The sequence below is a fragment of the Neurospora tetraspora genome, assembly GCF_033439725.1.
Source record: "Neurospora tetraspora strain CBS 560.94 chromosome Unknown B0H65scaffold_1, whole genome shotgun sequence".
In the NCBI taxonomy this organism is placed as follows: Eukaryota; Fungi; Ascomycota; class Sordariomycetes; order Sordariales; family Sordariaceae; genus Neurospora; species Neurospora tetraspora.
This window is the reverse complement of record NW_026944383.1, coordinates 6,806,446-6,827,769: the sequence shown is the minus strand read 5'-3', so window position 1 is coordinate 6,827,769 and position 21,324 is coordinate 6,806,446. Positions and strand designations below refer to the sequence as shown.

At 49.5% G+C, this 21,324-nt stretch overlaps 7 protein-coding genes across 7 annotated transcripts; 2 read left to right on the top strand and 5 right to left on the bottom strand.

Annotated features, from left to right (window-relative positions):
- Positions 1-150: 150 nt before the first annotated feature.
- Positions 151-867, bottom strand: B0H65DRAFT_439050 (uncharacterized protein; the record flags this gene model as incomplete). Its single annotated transcript, XM_062825395.1, has 3 exons — positions 151-163; positions 187-478; positions 807-867. The coding sequence occupies 3 exons, from the start codon at positions 865-867 to the stop codon at positions 151-153; spliced, it is 366 nt and encodes a 121-aa protein (XP_062687233.1).
- A 1,957-nt stretch (positions 868-2,824) lies between these two features.
- On the top strand, positions 2,825-5,855 carry B0H65DRAFT_536436 (trafficking protein Mon1-domain-containing protein; the record flags this gene model as incomplete). Its single annotated transcript, XM_062829046.1, has 4 exons — positions 2,825-4,950; positions 5,388-5,458; positions 5,754-5,776; positions 5,845-5,855. The coding sequence occupies exons 1-4, from the start codon at positions 3,034-3,036 to the stop codon at positions 5,853-5,855; spliced, it is 2,022 nt and encodes a 673-aa protein (XP_062687232.1). The 5' UTR covers positions 2,825-3,033.
- A 1,193-nt stretch (positions 5,856-7,048) lies between these two features.
- On the bottom strand, positions 7,049-9,208 carry B0H65DRAFT_60425 (uncharacterized protein). The gene is made up of 3 exons (XM_062831156.1): positions 9,012-9,208; positions 8,657-8,934; positions 7,049-8,596 (listed from the first exon to the last, which is right to left on the bottom strand). The coding sequence occupies exons 1-3, from the start codon at positions 9,018-9,020 to the stop codon at positions 7,240-7,242; spliced, it is 1,644 nt and encodes a 547-aa protein (XP_062687231.1). The 5' UTR covers positions 9,021-9,208; the 3' UTR covers positions 7,049-7,239.
- A 438-nt stretch (positions 9,209-9,646) lies between these two features.
- Positions 9,647-11,133, bottom strand: B0H65DRAFT_60428 (uncharacterized protein). The gene is made up of 2 exons (XM_062831157.1): positions 10,729-11,133; positions 9,647-10,660 (listed from the first exon to the last, which is right to left on the bottom strand). The coding sequence occupies exons 1-2, from the start codon at positions 11,000-11,002 to the stop codon at positions 9,822-9,824; spliced, it is 1,113 nt and encodes a 370-aa protein (XP_062687230.1). The 5' UTR covers positions 11,003-11,133; the 3' UTR covers positions 9,647-9,821.
- Positions 11,134-11,670: 537 nt separating this feature from the next.
- On the bottom strand, positions 11,671-12,496 carry B0H65DRAFT_545092 (uncharacterized protein; the record flags this gene model as incomplete). The annotated part of the gene is made up of 3 exons (XM_062829350.1): positions 11,671-11,757; positions 11,826-11,931; positions 12,339-12,496. The coding sequence occupies 3 exons, from the start codon at positions 12,494-12,496 to the stop codon at positions 11,671-11,673; spliced, it is 351 nt and encodes a 116-aa protein (XP_062687229.1).
- Positions 12,497-13,010: 514 nt separating this feature from the next.
- B0H65DRAFT_453272 (thioredoxin-like domain-containing protein) lies at positions 13,011-15,238 on the bottom strand. The gene is made up of 2 exons (XM_062826140.1): positions 14,687-15,238; positions 13,011-14,627 (listed from the first exon to the last, which is right to left on the bottom strand). The coding sequence occupies exons 1-2, from the start codon at positions 14,817-14,819 to the stop codon at positions 13,243-13,245; spliced, it is 1,518 nt and encodes a 505-aa protein (XP_062687228.1). The 5' UTR covers positions 14,820-15,238; the 3' UTR covers positions 13,011-13,242.
- A 2,308-nt stretch (positions 15,239-17,546) lies between these two features.
- Positions 17,547-19,825, top strand: B0H65DRAFT_505692 (uncharacterized protein; the record flags this gene model as incomplete). The annotated part of the gene is made up of 5 exons (XM_062828008.1): positions 17,547-17,681; positions 17,734-17,737; positions 17,829-18,262; positions 18,312-19,243; positions 19,687-19,825. 5 exons carry the CDS (start codon positions 17,547-17,549, stop codon positions 19,823-19,825), a joined length of 1,644 nt encoding a protein of 547 aa, XP_062687227.1.
- Between the last annotated feature and the right edge of the window lie 1,499 nt (positions 19,826-21,324).

Here is a 21,324-nt window from a genome sequence, read left to right as displayed (position 1 = left end):
CCCCGGCAAGCCCCGCCCTGCAGTACTGCAGGAGCATAATTAAATGTGATGGAGACCTTGAGCAAAGGAGGGGGTAGCGAAAATGTAAGATATATTAATCATTCAGTTTTTTATAAAATTAGTACTTAGTTCCTTAAAATCTCTAGATTATTACAAACTAAGCCTATTAACGTAATATTTTCTTACGTATTAGCGATCTCATCCTTCTTCTTGGCGTATCTTTCATGATCGTATTGACGCTGGTATTCCTGCTTTGCCAGACGTCTGGCTTCTTCCACTTCCTCCTCTACTAAGCCTTGATATAACCATTCCATACGACGGACACCATCAACCCAAGCATCGTGAGTACATAATCCTTGATACGATAGTGATGCACCCCATTGAGCATTCGCTAACCTTGTATTGATCGTGCTTGTGTTGTAGTTCGCATAAAACCCATGCGTCAGAGAGGTTTCTAGGATCAAAAATAGAGCTCGAGCTAGCAAGATTAAAAATATATCTATTAGACATGGAGTCGAAACCAAAACCTTTTTATTTAAAATTCAATAACCGTTAGTATACGCAATTATCAACTTTAATGACAAAGCTTAGTTGTTATCGTAATCTTCAAACCTTTAATATACATCGTAATATCTATTAGTCCCGGTACCAATATATATCAAAGGTAGTTCTAGGCTCTCTATAGTTTTATCTTTTTTATCAGCGACTTGGAGTATAGTAAGTTAATCTATAGGTCAGAACGTATTTGCAGGTGATCTGGAAGCAAGTGTCCTCTGGACTTACTGAACCTATTGCTGCAGTCTGACCTTGGAGATTAGACAACTTCTCCACCTGTATTTGCTTTTCAACTTGCTCCGGCTTTTCCATAATCAATAAGTAGACCACAAAAGCATAGTCATTAGTATAGCTAAACTCGGGTAAGGATTTCAGCGACTCTAAAGTCGGCGGATGTAACGCTTTTAATATAGTTCTAAGGTTGGGGGCCCAATATATCTCCAATTAGAATACAATCTCCTACAGTAAGTAGATTAATGGGAGATACTCCCGGACTTAGAGGGGGCATTCGCTGGCGAATAGAGAATAAGCAGTATGTACTCTATTTATTAAATTTACTTCAAATAATGTCTCGGGTAGCGCTTGCGAGTCGTCGCTATTATAGTCAAACCACGATTACTCTTAATCATCGGATATCGCTATAGTTCCAATCTATAGATGAGGACAACTACTGAGAGAAAAGGAACAAAAGCAGAGAGAACCAACACGGAGGGTAAAGCATCAAGCAGCAGCAGCCGTAACAGCAGAGTTTTCCATTCTTCCTGAAGGAAGGAACACTCGACAGAATCTCACCTGTGTTCGGTCCTTCCTGGGGAAGGAACACTCGACAGAATCTCAATGGTGTTCGGTCCTTCCTAGAACGGGCGTTATTAATGCATGGAAACGCCACGTAGATGTAGATGATACTAAGGATGAGAGAGAGGAAGAGTTGAACTTAACGAGCGTGTTACGCGAAGATGTGCTTCTTAAGTGATATTGATAGAGAATGATAAAGTGAGTAGCTGGTTGCTGGACAGAGCAATAGTACGTAACGGTTAACGATAATCTTATTAAAAGAAATTAAAGATAAGCACTATCGAAAGCCTCAACCTAAGACCTTGTATACAACTTTATAGAGTATAAGCAAAATAGATAGTAGGTTAATATAATATTAATTAATCATCCAATTAACCTTAACGGAAGTTACCTAAGTAAATACTCTTATATAATATAATATATTCAATAAAGTATATTTACGTTCAATAGAACGTAAGTTATTACAAAATAGAGCTATCTAAGCATTAGCCCGGAATATCTTATAATAGAGCGACTTAACCTCTTATACGCGTGCTCCGTTAAGGATTGTGTTTTCTCTTAATGTAGTTTGAAATAATGTTGAAATTGCTATTAGGGAAGATTTAGGCAGGGGCATCATAATTTAAGGAAGGCGGTATTATACTAAAATAATTTAGTAAATTAAATTAAAGCTAATTCTCTTACTTAGTAGTTTAGTTGCTATAATATATATCGTGTATATTTTGGTAAATAATGTTCTTTTATTAGATATTTTTTTATAGTAATTTTAAAAATTAATAAACTATTTAGCTATATTAATAATATTATAACGTTATAATTAAAGAAAGGAGAGGCCGGAAGGGTAAATAATAGGGTTACCGTAGGATTTATAGAGGAAATTATTATAATTTACACTTAGAATCTCCGACATAGCTTATAAAAAGATTATAAAATAAAGAACTTAGTAGAAGATAAATAGATATAAGCGTCCTTTAAGCGAAGGGACGTATTATTAAAAGTTTTTTTTTCACTATACGCTAATTTAAATTTCGAACCTATTATTTTAATAAAGTTAAGAAATATAAATATATAATAGAAAGTATAATATTAAAGTAATAGAATATTAGATTACGTTTTTATAATTATTAAATACCAAGTAGAATTTTAATATTAAATTAAATTTAAAGAATTAGAAATATAGTAATTCATACCTATTTAAACCAGTTCGGTTAATTTAATTAGTAATTAGGCGGAGAAATATAAATAAGAAGTAGAGTATTTAATAGTATATAGTATTATTAAGTATATTAATTATATATTTAGAACTGCCGTCTCCTCAACGTATTAAGTATATAATATATATTATAACTACCTAGTTAATATATAAATAAAGAACTAAATAAATGGTCGAGAGCCGGGCCAGACTAGGGCTTTGCGTGTTCATATAGTTTAGCTGCATCCCGTCCCGTTCCCGTCCCGTTTCCCGTCCTTTTGTCTCCTTTCTTCCCTTTCTCTCATCTCAACTTCCCTTTTCAGACTAAAGATCCCCGACATCTCCTTCCCCCGTGGAATGGAGTTCGCGAATAAGCCAGCGGAAAGAGGACACACGCAACCACAAAGAGTGAAAGAGTCCGACAATGCTCAGTTCGACCAGCTCGACATCGGTGAAACTGTCGACGCCGGCCTGCCACAGTTATACTCACAATGGACCGGGACATTGAGGCCGGAAGCAATTACAGTAGCAACAACATTCAAAACAACGAAAGCAACACCGAAGCTGTCGACCATGTCTCTCCCCTACCGCCCCGTCCCAGTCGCAAGTTGTCGGACGATGGCGCATCTGGAGCCCTACACGTAGCGGCCGCTTCCAAGCCCACCACACAAGTGTCGACCATCGACATCTCTACTCTATCCTTCCCTGATGGATCGCGCGGCACTTTCTCGACCAGCGCGACCAGCGCGACGAGATCCGTTGCCTCCCCCCAGTCTAGCGCCAGCGGCTATACCTCCCCGCGCACCGACCCGGCCGAGACCGTGAGCGTCGCGAGCTATCCCGCAACCCTCCGTCCACCTGGAGACCTGGCAGATCTTGTCACCGGCGAGTTTAACAGGCGAAGCCGGGCATGGTCCATGCTGAGGACCCAGTCATCTTCTGTGCAGCCCTTCGAGGCCAGCAGGACCGGCGCATGCGACAGCTTGGCCGGGTTCGAGAAGGAGTTCGATGACATCCCCGAACTAGGCGAGAAGGGCATCACCGACGAGCAGCGGTTATCACTGTGGAAGTCCAAGATGAAACACTACATGATCCTATCCTCCGCCGGAAAGCCCATCTGGAGTCGACACGGCGATACAAGTCTGATCAACTCCTACATGGGGGTCGTGCAGACCATCATCTCCTTCTATGAGGGCGCAAAGGACCCCCTTCTAGGTTTCACCGCCGGGAACGCTCGCTTCGTCATCAGCACCCAAGGCCCCCTTTACTTCGTGGCCATCAGCAGACTAGGCGAGAGCGACGCCCAGCTTCGAAGCCAACTAGACGCTTTATACATGCAGATCCTGTCCACCCTCACGCTTCCGACACTCAAGAACATCTTCGCCCACCGTCCCTCCACCGACCTCCGAAAGCCACTAGAGGGAACCGAATCCCTTCTCTCCTCTCTCGCCGATTCGTTCACCAAGGGCTCCCCTTCCGCCCTCCTCGGCGCCCTAGAATGTCTACGACTGCGCAAATCCCACCGCGCCACCATCAACAACGCCTTCCTCAAGTGCCGCAGCGACAAGCTTCTCTACGGCTTGATTGTAGCAGGCGGCAAGCTCGTCAGCGTAATCCGGCCGCGCAAACACTCGCTCCACCCGAGCGACCTCCAGCTGATCTTCAACATGCTCTTCGAATCCGGCGGCATCCGGGCCGGCGGCGGCGAAAACTGGGTACCGCTGTGTCTACCAGCTTTCAACAACCGCGGCTACCTCTACATGTACGTGAGCTTTTTCGACTCGGTAGACACGGCGGCGGCAGCGGCGGCGGCGGCGGAAGAAAACAACAACAGCAACAACCCAGAACAACCACCACAACCGCCACCACCAAAACCAGCGACTTCACCGGACGAAGAAATCGCCATAATCCTCATCTCCGCCGACAAAGAGTCCTTTTTCGAACTCAAATCCATGCGCGACAAACTCGCCCTCCAACTAGCCAAAAACGGTTCTTTGCAACTCATCCAATCCGCCGCCCGTCAGAGGCGCCCCCGTATCGAGACAATTTTAAACACCAACAACTCTCAATCAACAACAACAGAAGGGCAAATTGGCCAACTAAGCCACTTCCTCTACAAATCCCGAGCAAACGTGCAATTCTGCCAGTCCAGCCTCTCTCCCACCTTCGAGTCTCCTCCTAGGTCATCCCCATCCGAAAAGGATTCAGTGTCATCCCAGAGGAAAACAGAAAAACTAGTCTCCCGCCGCCGCCTAATGACGCTCTACCACCACCTGCACGCCTCGATCCACGCCAAGCACTCGCACTTGAAGGTCTTGCACCTGGTGAGCGAGGACGCGGCGAGCCTGGCCTGGATCACGCCCGTGTTCGAGTTCTACTGCGTGGCGGGGCCGAATATGTCGAGAGGAGTAATGACGCAGTGCGCGAATAAGGTGGCGCAGTGGGCGAAGAGGGAGGAGGAGCGCTTGTTTATTATTGGGGGTGGGGTGTTTTGATATCATTTACGGGGAAGCATTGGGTACGTACTATAATGATTTTCTGGGGTTTTGGTTGCGTGGGTGTGTTTTTGGCATGTTACTTGGTTCGCGCTTTTTGGTTTTCTGGTCATCTAGGGAGATACGATACCACACACATATATCGGTTGTTCTTTCGTATAGGTTGTTAAGCATAGTTCCCGTCATTACTCTTTACCCGGTGGAGAATGAGGGATAAAAGCCCAACTTCCAAGCCAGGATAACCATCAAAGAAAGCCCGCATGGCTCAGTGGTAGAGCGCATCACTAGTCGTTTGGTTGCAGTGTGCAGTGTTGATTTGGGTGCTCTCGTTGTTGGGTGCCCCTGAATAGAGGTACCTTAGGAGTGGATTCGGTTCTTGGAACGAGAAGTGGTCTATACTTCGTTTGGTTGCATGGTTGCAGTGTGTAGTGCTGATTTGAATCGCGCGGCGTATTGAAGGTCGGGTGCTCCCGTCATTGGGTGAAGTGTAGAATCTAATTCTTGGAAGTAGTTTATATTCGCTTGGGCACTAGGTATTAAAATATAAATTCGGTTCTTAGAACATAAAGTAGTCTATACTCGTATAAGTACGACCGTACGAAGGGATTTAAATTGTAAATAACTCTAACCTACAACAACTTTTTAATTACTTACCCAACGAATCCTTGTATTAAAATACTACCGTTTTAGTATTTATATTCTTATTTTTGTAATAGGTTATTAAAGAGCGGTTTAGTCGGTAAGTAGTAATATAGTAAGTTATTAGATTGGAGAGTATTTTAGTCGCTTCTCGTTATAGTACAATAGGTTGTTATTAGAGAGTATTTTAGTCGCTACGCTCCTATTATTATAATAAATTATTACATTAAAACGGGAGTAGTTTAGTTAAGGTATTCGGTTGTAGTTAAGTTCGTCGTTAAAGAATTAGTAATTTGGTCGCTTCTCCCGCCGTTATTATTAGAAGTATATAATAAAAATACTATAATAGGTTTCTATTATTAGAAAGGTAATTTAGTCGTTACGCTCCCATTTTTATTAGTAGGTTATTACTTAGAATTTTTCTTTCGAACGTAGTGAAGTCCCCCCGGGAGAGCCTCTATGGAGTAGCCGCCAGAGGCATCGAGAAGGTCTAGTATATTGTATGGTTACAATTAATTCTTTATACTTCGCTTATAATTAAATACCCTTAAAATTAAACCTCGAAGTATTGCCTGGTTTCAATTTTAGTTCCTACCTCTAAATAGGTTATAGCGAAGATAAGGTCCCGTCGCTACGCTCCTAGTATTGGGTAAATAAGTCGCTGCGCACCCTATTGGCGTACTATAGTATTGTTGGATTGCCCCTATTCGGGGTAGTGGGGAGCGATTTTTTTTTTTTGGGGTAAACCCCAAAAAAAACCCTTATAAAGGTGAGGACGGGGCGGCCCGTTTCCCCCTAAAGGGGGGAAAAAGGGCCGCTCCGTCCTAGGTCGTCAGTTCGATTCTGGCTGTGGGCATGAATCCCTAATGAAGCTCATGATCTTCTCTTTTTGCTGTTTTTCTAGTGATGCCATGGAGTCGTGACTTTTTTGCGGTTTGACAAGTTCCGTCTCTTCACTGGACGGCGGGCGGCAGGTGGATTTGTTGGGGCATATGTAACCAGTTTCCTGTCCGTTTTCCGGTATTATTACTCGACCGTGTGATACTCGTAGCTCGTTGCTCATCTGTTTCCTTGAGCCTTGATACAAAACTGCATAGGTAGACATGAACCACAGATGTATTAACACCTCTCAAGTCGCACTACCTCTGTCTCATGGACAAGTGGACACTGTTACCTAGTCCCTGAACCCAAGTGTATATCTGACTCCCTGGTCTGCCATAACCCAATGCTTATCTCCCCGTAATGCCGTTCATGGGATCATCTTTGTCTGACATGGTGTTGTTAAAAATGCTTCATCCCTCCTTGAAAAGCAGGTGTAGTGAGGAGTATCCGGCTAAAGCCATCAACATCATAAGCTATTAAAACCATAAAACCATTAACATCATAGAGCCATTGGTCTTCCCTCTCTTAAAACATTTCCATCTCTCAATCCGAAGGCATAAAAAAACCTAGGAGAACTGCACAAAAGTGCCCGAAACACACAACTCAACCCCATCATGCAAAGCCGGGGAATGAGAATCCGACTTCTCACCACCCGTTCACCATGCCACCCAGTCAGTCCTCTTAATCCAGCTTAATCGGAGTGTCGGCGCTATACCAACCCATCATCAAATCCTTTCCGTCCTTCTCGTCCTTCTCGTCCTTCTCGTCCTTCACGTTCTTCTCGTCCTCCTTGTCCTTCTCGTCCTTCTCGTCCTTCTCGTCCTTTCCGTTGTCAGAGCCATTGGCGACGGAACTTGCTCGTTCACCGTCGGAGGAGCCATAAGTAGTGACAACTGAACTTGTTCTTTCGACGTCGGGGTCCAAAGCAGAAGTGACACGCTCCCATCCTTCGCTAGGGGCAATCTTGAAGCGAGCACCATCACCACCACCACCACCACCATCACTGGACTCGGGAGCTGTCTTCTTTTCAGGGGTGAGTGGCATGAAAGCGTTAGAGTTATCCCTTGTGCTGGGTGCGGGAAGTGGCATCTTTCTAGCCGCTTCCAGCAATAACTCGATAGAGTCTCTTGCAACCTTGCTACTTGTGAACTCATCGATGGGCTTTCCGTTGAGCGCTTCGTTAGGGCTGTAGGTGGAGGGACCACAAGTCCCACGCGGAAACAAAGGAGTGAAACCGTAAGTGTCGGGGGTTGGTTCTTCAGCGGTGAGTTCGATGTAAGTGACGGGAATCTCTTTTTGTTCTCCCTGGTGTTTTCCTCGTTGTTTTCCTCGGTGTTTTCCTTCCGCAGGATACAAGTAATCGTCGCAGTTGTCGGGAATGGGGCGAAAGCCGTTAGTGTTCTGATTCCGGGCAGACTCAAGGTTGGAAGAATTCTTCTGGTCCTCACCAGAGGGAGCGGAGACATCTGGGTCATCAAGATCGTCAATACCGCAATCATCTGGATATTGAGCAGCCATGCTTCCCTCAGATGACGGTTTGTTGACGGTTCCAAAATCATCCTGAGCGAGACCTGTGGGTTGCCGCAAGGGGTCAAATTCAGATGGGCCGTTCAGGGCGTTATGGATGGACTCGTAGTACTGTAGACCACAATCTTCGGAAACGCACAAGGGTAGTCGAGTCGTGCGCCAGTTTTGCTCCCAGAGAGGGTCTTTAGCGTTCATGTTCTCCACCCATCTGCAAATCCCGACGACGCTGTGTCCGGTTTTGCTCGCCAGCTGTCTTGCTCTGAGCACCAAGTCAATCTCCTCGGCCGTATAGAGACACTCTTCCTTTTTCTCCTCGTTTGAAGGTGTAGGATTATCGATGGGCAAGTTGTTGGCACTCCTAGTTTCCGCCAAAGCGCTTCCCACTATGGACTCAAGGAGCTTTACCCAATACACGCACAGAAGGCTGAGTAGGAAGACGGGATCGAGGTGTAGCTGCGCTCCGGTACGAAGTTTTCCGCGGATAAGTTTCGGGGAATCCGTGGAAAGACGTCTGGACAGCAAACGAACGAGATCAGCATTTCTTCTTTGAAAGGCTTGACGGACTTCCTACCTGATCATGAAAGCTTCTCGGTAATGAACATCGAGGAGTAGAAGACCGAGGGCAAAGATGTGGGCGGGCCAGAAGAAGAGTGCGAGAAGTGGCTGGACGTCTGAGCAGTCAAAAGTAAAGAGAAGGAAGCGGTAGATGAGCGCGCGAGCAATGAATACAATGCTCCATGATGAACCAGGCGGGTTTTTGTCCTCTCGTTTGGTCTCGGTCTGCTCTAGGGCACTGCTCTTTTCTGTGTCGCCCAGTGTCGAGGATGGAGATTGATGGAAATCGGCGACCTGGAGAGTGGCAAATTAATCCAGATGTTAGAACGTGTTTTGCGGACGATATGGAAGCGTGTGTCCTCTGGACTTACCGAACCCATCTCTGCGGTCGGACCTTGCAGATCAGATGATGATGAAGTTGACGCTATCTATCAGATGAGCTGTTGTTCGTATCGTTGCTTTGGAAGCGAGATGTGTAATGGAAGATGGGAATCTCGGACGAAGTTCCCGCACGAAGTTTGAAAATTGAACGGTCGAGAAAGTGAAGGGTCAGAGATTTTTATAACTGAGGAGAACACATGTCGGCATGCTCGATGATGCGGCCCTGCTTACCACTGCTGCTGCTCAAACTGGGAGTCTCAACAACGGGTGCATGGTACTTCCCCAAGACAGTGCAATGCTCCTACCTCGTAGAATAAGAACTGTACCGTAGAAGAGGTCCTTCTTTCCTCTGAACCTCGCCGAAAGAGTGAAATTGCCCACAACTGGTCTGGGCCTAGGAAGCTTCAGTCCAGAAGAGAAGACCGAGCCTGCATTTCGGTTCTTCAACATCTATCATGTTGGTTATGCATGATACTGATTGCGGATCCACAGCCGCAGAGGAAGTAGAGACCTCAATGGTAACTCATCAGTGAGCACTAGCCGAGGTGATGTCGTATAGCCCGTAGTCAGTAGATCAACACGACTTCAAGATGATGGATATCAAAAACATCATGAATAGCTTTTGCAAATTGGGGTATCATACTGTACTAACCAAAAATCAACCTCCCAATCCTTCCCACATCCCCCCTAACCTACTCGCCAGGTCTCGAAGCGCCTCCTATTTTTGCCTGCTACCTTCTGAAAGGTCAGACAGGCAATGAATTCAAGCCCTGACAAGTAACCCCCCCTCAAACCCTCCACTACAACCCATACCGAACCAAACACTCCTCCCTATGCGCCTCCAGACACTCCAAAGCACAAACCCTCGCCCCGCACTTAATGCACTTCACCCGTCCCCAATACCCACACACCTCGCAAAACCTGCGAACCGGGTATCTGCCCTCCTCCTCCTCGGTCCACTGCGCCCGCGCCTCGAGGTAACTCAGCGGCGGAGCCGTCATCAGCGCCCGCAGCTCCTCGTCCGTGGGAAAGGGAGGGACGCGCGAGATCAACAAGGGGTCGTCGTCGCCTGGGTGGGGAGTGGGTGGAGGTCGGTTGTAGGGGGGGAGGATGGTGCCGTCTGGTGGGTAGGATTGGGGTTTTGTTGGCTCTGGTTCTGTTGTGGTTGTCGCTGTTGTTGTGGGATCGAGGGATGTTGAGGCAGAGGGGCGTGGTGGGAGTGGCTCTGAGGAATCGGGGCCGGTGGTGGCTTCTGCTATGTTTGGGGATGGGAGGGCGGTGTCGGGGGCGTCGATCATCTCTACATCGTCATCGTCATCGGCGGGTTTCGATTGTGGTTGGGTCTTGGACTTTTTGTTGGATCCGCCCTTCTCTTCTTTTGCTGCTGCTGCCGCTGCCGCCGTCGCCGCCGCCCTCTTGGAAGCGGCTGAGGAACGTTTGTTTGTACTTGCGGTGGTGATGGTTGATGGAGCGGGCGAGTTCCTCGCTGTTGTTGTCGGTGTTGGTTTGTTTACTTGGGCTGCGAGCTGGGGATTGCTCTCGGCCAGCGCCAGGAACGCTTGGTAATCGTCCAAGTGGTTCGCGAAGGTCTTTTGTGATTGTAGAATCTTGCGCACGTTCGGTGTGTGTTTGTTTTGAGCTGTTCCAACACCATACCATGTCAGTTCCGTGATCTCTTCTGCATATGAGGTTTAGACGATTGCCCACCTCTTGTGCCACCCGCCTTGGGCGGTATAGGAATCTGCGCATCCCTATGTGAATCTCTGTCCAGCGCCTCGAGATCTTTCCGGATCTTCGCATCCTGTCTGGCAGTAAGATCGGGAGCGCCGACATTAGCCTTATCTCGCGCTGCACGTTTTCGGTTGAGAGGTTGTAGCGCGGCGGCCGCGGCGGGCGTAAGGCCGGTATCTGGGACGTACGCCCATCCTGGGGCGTTTTTCGTCTTTTGACTGGCGACTTCGATGACGCCAAAGTTGTTCATGGTGTTTGTGTCTGTGTGGGGCGTTAAAGAGATGGGAAATCGGGCGTATCTCAAGTTCGGTGAGGTGGGATGGCAGAAGTCAAACGGTGATGTAAGAGGGAAGTTCAGAATGGGGAAGTTTTAGATGGGCCGAACCGCGTGGCGCGTTTACCGTGCTAGGCCGGGGTCCGGGGTCGCTATAAAACGGCGCGAGATCACCGGATCTGCCAAAGCTACCCCTGAATGTCTGCTCTAGCGCAGGGTCACCCAGTCTACGAGTTTATGGAGGAAAGCCAATGGGAGAGCTCTTTGAGCTTTGTCTGACAGCTCCTTCAGAGCTCTTGTACTTCGACAAGGTGAGAAAAGGTGTGATCATGGTTACTGACTTTATACCCACAGAATTGTCCAGTATTAAGTGTACCAATGATGAGAAAACCCCCTTCATTGTCAATTCCAACTTTTTGGTTCAAAGCACCAAAATTTGATGTACAACGAAAGCTCCGACTGCCACCAGGGCAACGCTCTCCCCCAGTTCGAACCGTGAAATGACTTCCACCTCTCACTTCAATTTTTGATATCAATAAACCCCATTCCCCATCCTTAGCTCGAATTTTTGTTCTCCACGTAACGATTGACTATGCGCCATATCGTCAAGCTATTTTCCCCATTCTTTATCGTCAAGACATCGATTACTTCCTCTTCCTCTCCAACACCTCCATCTTCTCCTCCAAGGTAATGAGGGTCTTGCCCAGCCTGTCGACAGCGTTCTGGAGAGCCTGTATTTACCAAATGTCAGCACTCTTTCTGTCTTCCATCTCGATTTTGTTGTTGTATGTCCACCTACGTAGATATCCCCCGTCAAGAGCTCGTTCGAGGCCTTATACTCTTGGAGCGCATAGTAGTAGACGGCACTGCCGGCGAGAGTGCTACCGAAGAAGAAGCCGAAGAGCCTGTGTCATGGTGTGCACGTTAGCATACCTCGTTTCCTGCCAGAGCTTATGCGTTTTATGCCCTTTCCCGTCCTTTTCGCCAGCTCTCTCTCTCCCAGCCTGCCTGCCCCTGTGTTGAAAACGTGCAGTCCTCTGTCGCAACTCGCACCCCGTCGCATCCCACTGAGCAGTCATTCCCATTCAACCTCCCTCTTCTTCCACCAGCCACTTTCCTACCGCCGTTTTTCGTCACTTTATGATGGGTCATCCCTCGCCCAGCTTTCGTGCCCCGCTTCCATGCGCCGCCCATTACGCAACCTTCCCTTGCCCACGCCGCCAACCTCCCACCCCATCTATCTCCCACCCGATCGCATACCCAACCCAAACCGATTCCAAATCCAAAACAAAAACAACAAGAGATAACTCACCCCCCACGAAAAGCACCAACAGGCTTCCTAGCAGGCAACGGCGGCGCCACGCCCGCACCGGGTACTCCAGCGCTGGTAGTCGTAGCGACAGACTCGAACCTGCGCGCTGATGTCTGCAAGCCGCGGCGGAAGGGGGTGGATAGGAGTCTGGAGGCCATTTTTTGTTTCGTTTATTGTTTGCTTTTGTTCGGTTGAATTGGAGTTGCGCGTGTGATTGCGATTGCGCCTGCTTTTCGTTTCGTTTCGTTCGGTCGTAAATGCTCGTCGTACTCTGATGGAATCGGGAATTGAAACTTTCGTGGTGATTTGGGTATCGATCGATTCGCTGATTCGTTTGTGGAAGGGGGGAATGGCGATGTTTAAAGCGACGGCGGTTGCGAATGAAGCTGCCTGGGGAACTGAACCCAAACCAAACGAACCGGAGAAACGACGTCAGGCCAGTATCGCCAGAACGGGGTGGGCGCCCCCGTGGGAACGGCCAACGACAGGGATCTTGAGTGGTGGGTGCAATTGAGCCAATCAGTGCGAGGGAAACAATTGGGCGGGGTGTGGAGGCAGAATATCAATCGGCTTGATACGGTGGACGTGTCCTTGCCGTGATAACTGATAAGGATCGCGATAAGGCCCTCAAGGTGCAAGCTTGGAAGACAAAGAGGCGGAATGAAACAAAGGATAACAACACTTATCAAAGCATCACGAATAGAACAGATTGATGTTGTGCGTTTTTTTGTAGATTCCGCTAATAACTGAAAGACTATATTGAATTCCCTCAAACATGCCTTTTGGTATCTTACTCCCAGATTCCCGAAAATTGCTACTGTTGCCCAACCAAAGACCATGTTCCCAGTGAAACCCATAAATGATGATGCTATTAAATACTTAATGTCGTCTCGACTGAAACCCTTTAGAGCTCATCGTGGCTGGTCTCCTTGGCGGGCTCCTCAACGGTGCCAGTCTCGGTGGAGGAACCAGACTCGGCGGAAGCGGCAACGGACTCCTCGGCCTCATCGGAGGGAGCAGCCTTGTACTTGCCGTTCTCGGAGATGAACTTGATCAAGTCCTCAACGGTGCGGGAGCCAGAGTACTCAACGGGCTTGTCCTTGGCACCGGCAGCGTAGAGCTTGATGGTGGGGAAGCCCTGGATCTCATCGGGAACGTCGTTCAGGGTAGCATCAACCTTGGCAATGACGACCTTGTCCTTGAAATCGGAGTTGGCATAGAGGGTAGCAAGCTCATCGTACTTGGGAGCGAGAGCCTTGCAGTGACCGCACCAGGGAGCGTAGAACTCGATAAGGACATCCTTGGTATCATCAAGGACAATGTCGTTGTAGCTCTTGGCGACAACGACGGTGACGGGGCCCTCCTGGGTCTCGGGGATGGGCTCAGACTTGATCGAGGGCTCGACCTTGCCAGCAACAAAGTCATCAACGAACTGCTTGATGGAGTCGGCGGTGATCTCCTTCTCCTGGTCGAAGGGGAACTTCTGGTTCTTGGTGGTATCCTGGATGGCGAAAGCGGGGAACTTGTCGGTCTTGAGGTTCAGGTTGCCGGCGTGAGCACCGAAAGCCTTGGCGTCAATGGTAGCAAAGTTGATAACACCACGCAGGGCCTCAGCGATGGACTTAAGGGCCTCGCTAAGCTCCTTGCGCTCCTCGGGGGTCTCGGCGAAGATGTACGCGAGGGGAATGCCAGCGGACATGTAGCCGGCATAGGTGTCGGGGCCAACCTCACCGATGAGGGGGGTGGAGGCGGTCTTGGCGAACTTCTCAATGGCCTCGGCGTCGAACTTCTCAGTGAAGACAGCCTTGCCCTCGTCGAAGTCCTTGTAGAGGACGATGGCAGGGGCGGTGACACCCTCAGCCTCGGCGAGAGCGGCATCGCTGCTGGCACCGAAGGGGTACTCGTCGCGGAGCTTATCGGCGACCTTGGAGAAGGTCTCGTTGGAGGCCTTGTCAGCAGCGTCGAAGTAGGCGACAATGACAACCTTGTCGGCCTTCTTGAACTCCTCAATGTTGTCCTTGGTGAGGGCAGAGACGGAGGGAAGGGACTGCTTGACCATGTAGGAGGTGATGGCAGCAGCCTTGCGCTGGCCCTTGTAGGGGGAGACGATGTCGAGGCCACGGAAGACTTTGAGGGTAGGGTAACCCTCAACGCCGTGCTGCTGGCACAACTCGGACTCCTCAGTGCAATCGATCTTAGCGAGCTTGATGTTCTTCTCCTTGAGGGTGGTAGCAGCCTCCTCGTACTCGGGGGCAAGGGCCTTGCAGTGGCCGCACCAAGGGGCGAAGACTGGAGAGCAAGACTGTTAGCAAGAGCTACATAAGAAGCTGAAATCGAGGGAAGCTTACATTCAGCAAGAACAATGTCGTTGGTCTTGACGAAGTCATCGAAGGTGTCCTTCTTCAACTGGATAACATCGGAGGCAGTGGCCACGGCGGCGGCCGCGAGAAGCCCGAGGGCGAACTTGGTAGGGGCGTGCATGTTTACGTTTCCCGGCTGTCTGGGGAAGCGGAGTTAGTTGGAAGTTGGTATATAGAGAATGATGCTTGGGGATTGTTGATTCCCAAAGCCGTCTTCTTGGGGGTTTTATAGTGGAACAGGAGAGCACGGAGGTGAATGGGTTGTTCAACGGGAAGGACGTAGCTCTGGCGGGGCCGCAGCACAAAGGCAAACGTGGGTAGTGGATACCACTTACTCTGGGCTATTTAAAGGCAGAAAAGGGGCCTGGGATATGGGAAGAACTGGGACCGGTGACTGAGAGAAGTTGAATAAGATGGAAAATGTCCCGGAAACAGAGGGGAGGCAGACGGCGGTGGTGAAGGCGAGAAGGGGGATCTGCCTTTTAATGTCCACGGGTTTTATCTCCAGCCCGTGTTTATAAGCCAGGTTGCTTCTGTCGGTCGAGTGTGGACAGGTGTCTTCTCCGCCACTACGAAAATGGTACACGCCAGTGGTCAATCAGCCTTGGGGCCTGCTGAGTGGCCAGTGGGCGCTGCAGGGCGCCAGGGTCAAAGAGCTCGCTCGCGGGGCCGGCGGCTGATGGAGGGGTGGGGAAGCCGATCCGCCGCGAGGGGGAGAAACATCCGACACTGTCTGAAAGGGATCCGATGCCAGGGGCGGCGACTTTGTCACTATTCAAACCTGGGAACAGGTGGCATTTTGCTGTTTGTTGGTTTCATATCGGATCATCAATTGGACGCGTTACCATTTTTCTATTGTTGTTTTCCCATCTTCATCGCAATGGGTGGGAGGAAAGTAAACAAAAAGTAAACATTCACCTGCTGAACGAACCTTCTTCCACCAACCTTCCCAAACAGCTGGCCACTGTTTCCTCGATATCAATCCCATCCTTCCGTTCGTGCACCAAAACCCCTATTTCCGCCCCGTAGACCCCGTAACGACCATCTTGCATCACTGGGGTTCCATCAAAATGGAATGGGCAGATCTTCCCCGCAAGCCAAGAAGCACCATTTCTGTGCCGCCTGCCGTAACGCCGTTCCTTCAGGGTAGTCTCAGGGACCGAAACTCCACTGGATGGCAGTACGGGACCGTATCCGTGGTGCAGTGCTTCCGTCTTCCCCATCAGGCAACTTGAACCACATCTTGCCACGAGTCCATATCGATTGCAGCCATTTCAAGTGAGGTGTGCTCTGCGAGTGCGGTGCCCTTTTGATGAGCTGACGAGCTTGATCAGCTGAACTGGGAGGATCCGAGTTTTGTGTATAAATCCAGCAAGATCCCACCTCGCTATCTATCTTGTCAGCTTCGGATTTTTTCGGCGGAACTTTGCTGCCGTTTCCAAGTCAGCACTCAACGTGGCTGGACTGTGTATACGAGCGCAATAGCACAGTGCGTTCGGAAGAAATCCGACCATATTCCGTCGGGTATTGTCGTCGTTGCCATGACAATGCACGTGCGTGCAGAAAAGCCGTTGGAGTAGCTGATGATGGCATCGTTTAGGATGGTCGGCATTGACCCAAGCTGGTCATGTCGGCCTTTACATTACCTGGATCAGTGAGGCCTAGTCTTAGTCCCAGAGCTTACATATTACAGGCGCTGACATTGAACAGATATCAGGATGGCGTTTGATGCTTCAGATCAGGGCCGTATTTGAAAGAAACGGTGCCATGAGTGGATGGGCTAGCCCTGGTATTTTCCTTGATATATCAAGAACCCGCTGATGTTCATGGAATTGCGATGCGCCGATTATTGTTGCGGCTCTGCGAAGGAAAATAGATTGCGTGATGGTGATGGAAGAATATCGTTAAAACGATGTGATCTTGCGGGCAAGTGCCTGTAAATGGAATGGGTTCAATTTCGATATGTCGAGACAAACAGACAAGTGTCTCTTGCGTGGGCGAATCCTTCAAAGGCAGGTCGAATGGAAGCAGGAAGAAAGAAAATAAAGGCATATTCTTGTGTCATCGACTCTAGCGGGTCAGAATTCTTCATACAGATGGCGAGGTCGAGCGGCTCGGGAAATAAAGGAAGGGATGACGGGATTCTCGAAGATGGAAAGGCCAGGACCAGCACGGGCAATGACCGTCTGGGTTCAATTAAGTTGGATAAAATCTCGGTGGCCGGGAGCACTGGTTTCGAAGTCGGTCCCTTGGGATTGGAATGGGCTCCGAACATCGTGTCGTCCCTTCCTCCCTTGTCTTAAGCTTGGTGTCTTCAATGGCATCCGATTCATTCATATGGCAAGCGCGGGATGAAACCGACCACGGCTGCGAATGGAAATGCAACAACACCTACCCGGGTGACATATGTGCTTTCCTTCACTGAGCAACCCGACACCAAACACAGGTTCGAGCTTCAGACGAAATCTCTTCCATGGCCCAGGGAGCACGACTATCTTCCGCCGACCACCGCCGACTTTACCATCCACCGACTACACAGCGATCAAGTCTCCAGTCCCCCGATGGACCTGGAGATGGCGACGACAACAACACCCACGCGAATCTCGAGGCTTTCCAGTCGTCTCTAGAGACTCTAAACCGCGTCGTTGCTTGGTTTCCTTGGTCGGGTGGTTTTTGGGGCTTCCAGCAACATCGAGGAGGCAACAGCTTTATCCCTTTTTGGAGTGTTAGTGCAACAGTTAAACAACCAGCACTCATCTTCCAATTGGATACTCAATCATCTGCTCGGAGTCGCTAAACCTACTCGTTCTCATGGACCAGGTGCGGACGGCAAGACGTGCTGCCAGCCATGGCACTCTCGGTCGCAAGTATGCTGCGGATGCTGGCAGGAATCCTGGAATTCCTTCGCCTCACGCCTTCTCTCGGCCTCTACGAAGTCTTAACGGGAGCGCGGGCATCTTGCCATCACCAGGGCCGCTCGAGAGTATGCTGAGGACAACAACGGAAACTGGAGATATTGGCTTGTTTTCTATCAGGCCAGTCAGGTCAATTTCCGCTCTTGACATCCCATGTCCTCCTACACCCAGCCGTCATGGACCATCGAAATCAAATTCCACGCCTCGCTTGACAGCCCCAGTACGAGCCAGGACCCCGTTGAGCAACACAGTTCCCAGAAGACCTTCGACCAGCGACAGCTTTGATACCCACAGCAGCCTTAGAGACGATCGGAGATGTCTTCCATCGTACCGAGATACCGCTTCAGAGATCATCTCAATGTATGCCTCTGACAGTCAACGATCTGCCCATAGCCCATTCTCGCCTAGATACCACGATGACCAGCGGTCGTTTTCCATGACGAGCTGCAGTTCTCGAGCGCTACCCAACAAGTCATCTACTGGGACCATGCAGAGCCAAGCCAGCGGTCCGGCTCTACAGAGACCTCGCTCCCCCTTTCCCTACCCAACCAGGCTTAAGCGCCCGGGAGTTCGACCTTCCTCTCCCGCCGTGACAGAGAGTGGCGCTGTGGACTATAGTAGAATGGTCGAGATCGACCGTGTTTCTCAGGTTTGCTACCTTCCCCCTATATCAAATGTACCTCTACTAACACCTCCAGCGAACCATACATGGGTCGTATAAGCCCATGTACGCTCATTATGGTCGCAGGCCAGGACCCGCGATGTCTCGACTCCATCCATACGGATCCGTTTCGTCCCTCTCAAGCCACAATTCTAGGCCCGGTCCTAGACCCTACGCTAGGACGAATTCCAGTGGCTCCTCTGCTTGGGGCCCAGGACTCCGTAGGCAGCTTGAAATGGAATCATCGGACCAGAGTACGAGAACCCCAAGTTTGACTTCGATCGTCGATATGTACCGCTCGCCTTCAGGTACTTCATCTGACTTAAGATACGGGTCTCATCGACCGCCCGATGGAACATTTTACTACGACTACTCGGAGGACTTTGATACTTTCCCTGATGGCAATCCCGCATGGACTGGACCTTTGGCTCCGGTTCCAACTCGAGCACCCAACATGCACAGAGCGAGGATACTAAGTGATGGCAGTGTTGGTCCCTTCCAGGACATGAACCGCTTTCCTCCACCGGATGACGTCTACGAGAGTCCCCAATATTACTCTGTGGGAACAAAGACAATGAAGATCCACGAGTCGAACATTACTCCTGACTCGATCGAGGAAAATGAAGGTGAAGAAGGTTCATTCGAGTTCCCTGATGATGAACCACCTAGCGGTCACATGGTAGGAAGGAAAGATCCCAACGGAGCCACAAATGTGTCGTCTTCGCAGGCTGCAGCAATGTCCAGTACCGGAAAGAGAAAGAATTGCCACGATAGTGACGCTAGTATGTCAGAAAAAACGGACGATCTGGCAGTGGCAACAGCGGAGAGTCCAGACGAACAATCGAAGTCTGATGTGAGGCGGGTAACGGTGCATGAAGGGAACGACGGCCCGGAAGAAGGCGAAGATGACAACCAAAGGTCAAGCTTTGGCAACAATACGATCAACCTACCTCGAGCAGAAGATCCCTTGTCAGCGAGAACCTCCCTTTACAGATCGAATTCGGAACCTCTCGATAAGCGTCAATCGTTCCGCTTGAACACAGGGGAAAGAGTTCCGTCAACATTCAGTGGTTACTTGCGACGGAGCAAGTTCTTCTCGATAGAGCCGGGCCTGTCTGATCTTGCATCTCTTGTAGATTATCTCGACATTGCTGCAAAATCAGCTTCTGAAGATGATTACCTGCCAAGCCCGAATCTGACGACGGACTTCCCGAAGTCGTCTGCAGAGCCTGGGGATCGGATGTCGGCCATTCAGTTCACACCAGACTCTCAGGACAACCAAGACGAGCCAGACCAGGCTCCTGGTTTTGAAGAGCGCCTTAGGACCAAGAGTCCTCAACCCTTTGGGCATAAAAGAAAGGTTGCTCTGCCCAGGATCAGGACTAGTGGATTCTCGATGCCATTCTCCCCAGATACTGCTTGCACCACCAGTCGGTCAGAGCCCTTTATACTGCAGCCTTTACCAGTCTCGCCGGCCAAAAGGCTCCGACTGCAAAACAGTGTCCCAAAGCTCATGAAAGCATTGCCAGATCTGCCGTCCAGTCCGGCTAGAAGTGAGCCTTGCCTTTACAGCACTTCATGTGGCACACGGGGAGTTCCGAAACGTTCCTCACCATCTATCCGCCCAGACATACCCTTCGAAAGACCTCAGGAGAATACACAGGAGCCTAGTTCTGGTGTCAAGGCAACAATGATGAGGGCAGCCGATCCTGAAGATACGACAGTCCCTAATAAGGACTTTTTCTCTCGAGACTCGGTTAGGAACAGCATGAAGCTGAAAGTTTCCAGAGCTGCCATGATTAGAGCACAAGAGGAGTTGAAGAAACTTCAGAAACCTATCCTCGTAGAGACCGCAACACTGGAGCTTACATCCCCACCAGAAGTGTCGGCGTTCTCTTTTCAGAAGGGATGCGGCCCAACTATGTTGGATACCGTCAGTGTTTCTGACAGGCACGGAGTAGGCTGTGGGACGTGTACAGAAGAGAAAGCCTTTATCCTTGCATCTGCAGCTTCAACTCCTGTCACAACGTCGTCAAGATTGCATGGGCAACAAGCCGCAAGGAATCATGTGGCAGATTCCCGGTCGGTCAAGACTATCCGTCCACTATCACCTTGCGAAATACGGAGTTCATTCTCTGTCAGCGACCGTCACCCGCGTCTACCCAAGAGAACTCTATCTCGTATCCGAGAACGGCTTGGCCAACCCAGATCACGATCGACCGAGCCTTTGACGTCAAAAGACCGCAGCAAAGAAGCTTGTGATCACATCTGTCCGGCTTCACCAGTCACAACTAGCTACATCAGACAGAAAAATACGTCGACGAGTACCGCCTTACCGGTAACTGACGGAGAGTCAAGTGACACTGCCAGGCCACAGTCCAGAGGCTTCAGGAAATGCATGTGTAAGTGGATGAGGACAGCAAGACAGGCTTTCTTGGTGGCATGCACCGGTTCAACGAACCCCTGATGATGTATTGGCTGTAACGGGTCGACTCAACACGCGGTCTATGACCGTCTCAAATCTTTCTATGCTTATCTCTGGAGGGGGCATGTGGTTGCTCTGACAACCACACACAGCCTTTCTCCCTGATTAAAAGTTCTACAATGTCTTATTCGACCCATCTTCATGTTAGCAGTTGGGAGATTTGAGTTACTGTAGAGAGCGATTGTATGTTTAGAATATGGCTAGAGATATCCATGACTCCAAATCATTGGCCCATGAGCAGACGAACGATTTTGCTTCCGATTGTGACTGCTAAGTTGAACTTTGATCGAAATTTTTGACATCCGTTTGACGATCTTCCATTGTTATAAACTCGGACTAGAGACATAACAGCCATGATGAAGATTTTCTGCGATTTGAACGTAATGATGAAGCAAACAGAGGTTTGCAGTTATTGTTCTGTTAAAGGTAGCTATCAAAGGGACTGTGATTTCATTACTCTGCCAGGTTGAGAGACGTCAGCTTGAGAATCACTTCGATCGGAACCAAAAACTCTTGATTAAGTACTGAGCCGTATACGCGCATTGAAAATCAATACAAGAAGAGA

Excerpts from the sequence above, each read along its gene's own strand:
- B0H65DRAFT_60428 (XM_062831157.1), bottom strand. The coding sequence starts at position 11,002 with ATGAACAACTTTGGCGTCATCGAAGTCGCCAGTCAAAAGACGAAAAAC. Across the intron at positions 10,661-10,728 it reads CAAGGCGGGTGGCACAAGAG|CTCAAAACAAACACACACCG; the intron begins GTGGGCAATCGT and ends GTGTTGGAACAG.
- B0H65DRAFT_453272 (XM_062826140.1), bottom strand. The coding sequence starts at position 14,819 with ATGCACGCCCCTACCAAGTTCGCCCTCGGGCTTCTCGCGGCCGCCGCC. Across the intron at positions 14,628-14,686 it reads CGACATTGTTCTTGCTGAAT|TCTTCGCCCCTTGGTGCGGC; the intron begins GTAAGCTTCCCT and ends CTTGCTCTCCAG.
- B0H65DRAFT_60425 (XM_062831156.1), bottom strand. Across the intron at positions 8,597-8,656 it reads CGAGAAGCTTTCATGATCAG|ACGTCTTTCCACGGATTCCC; the intron begins GTAGGAAGTCCG and ends TTTGCTGTCCAG.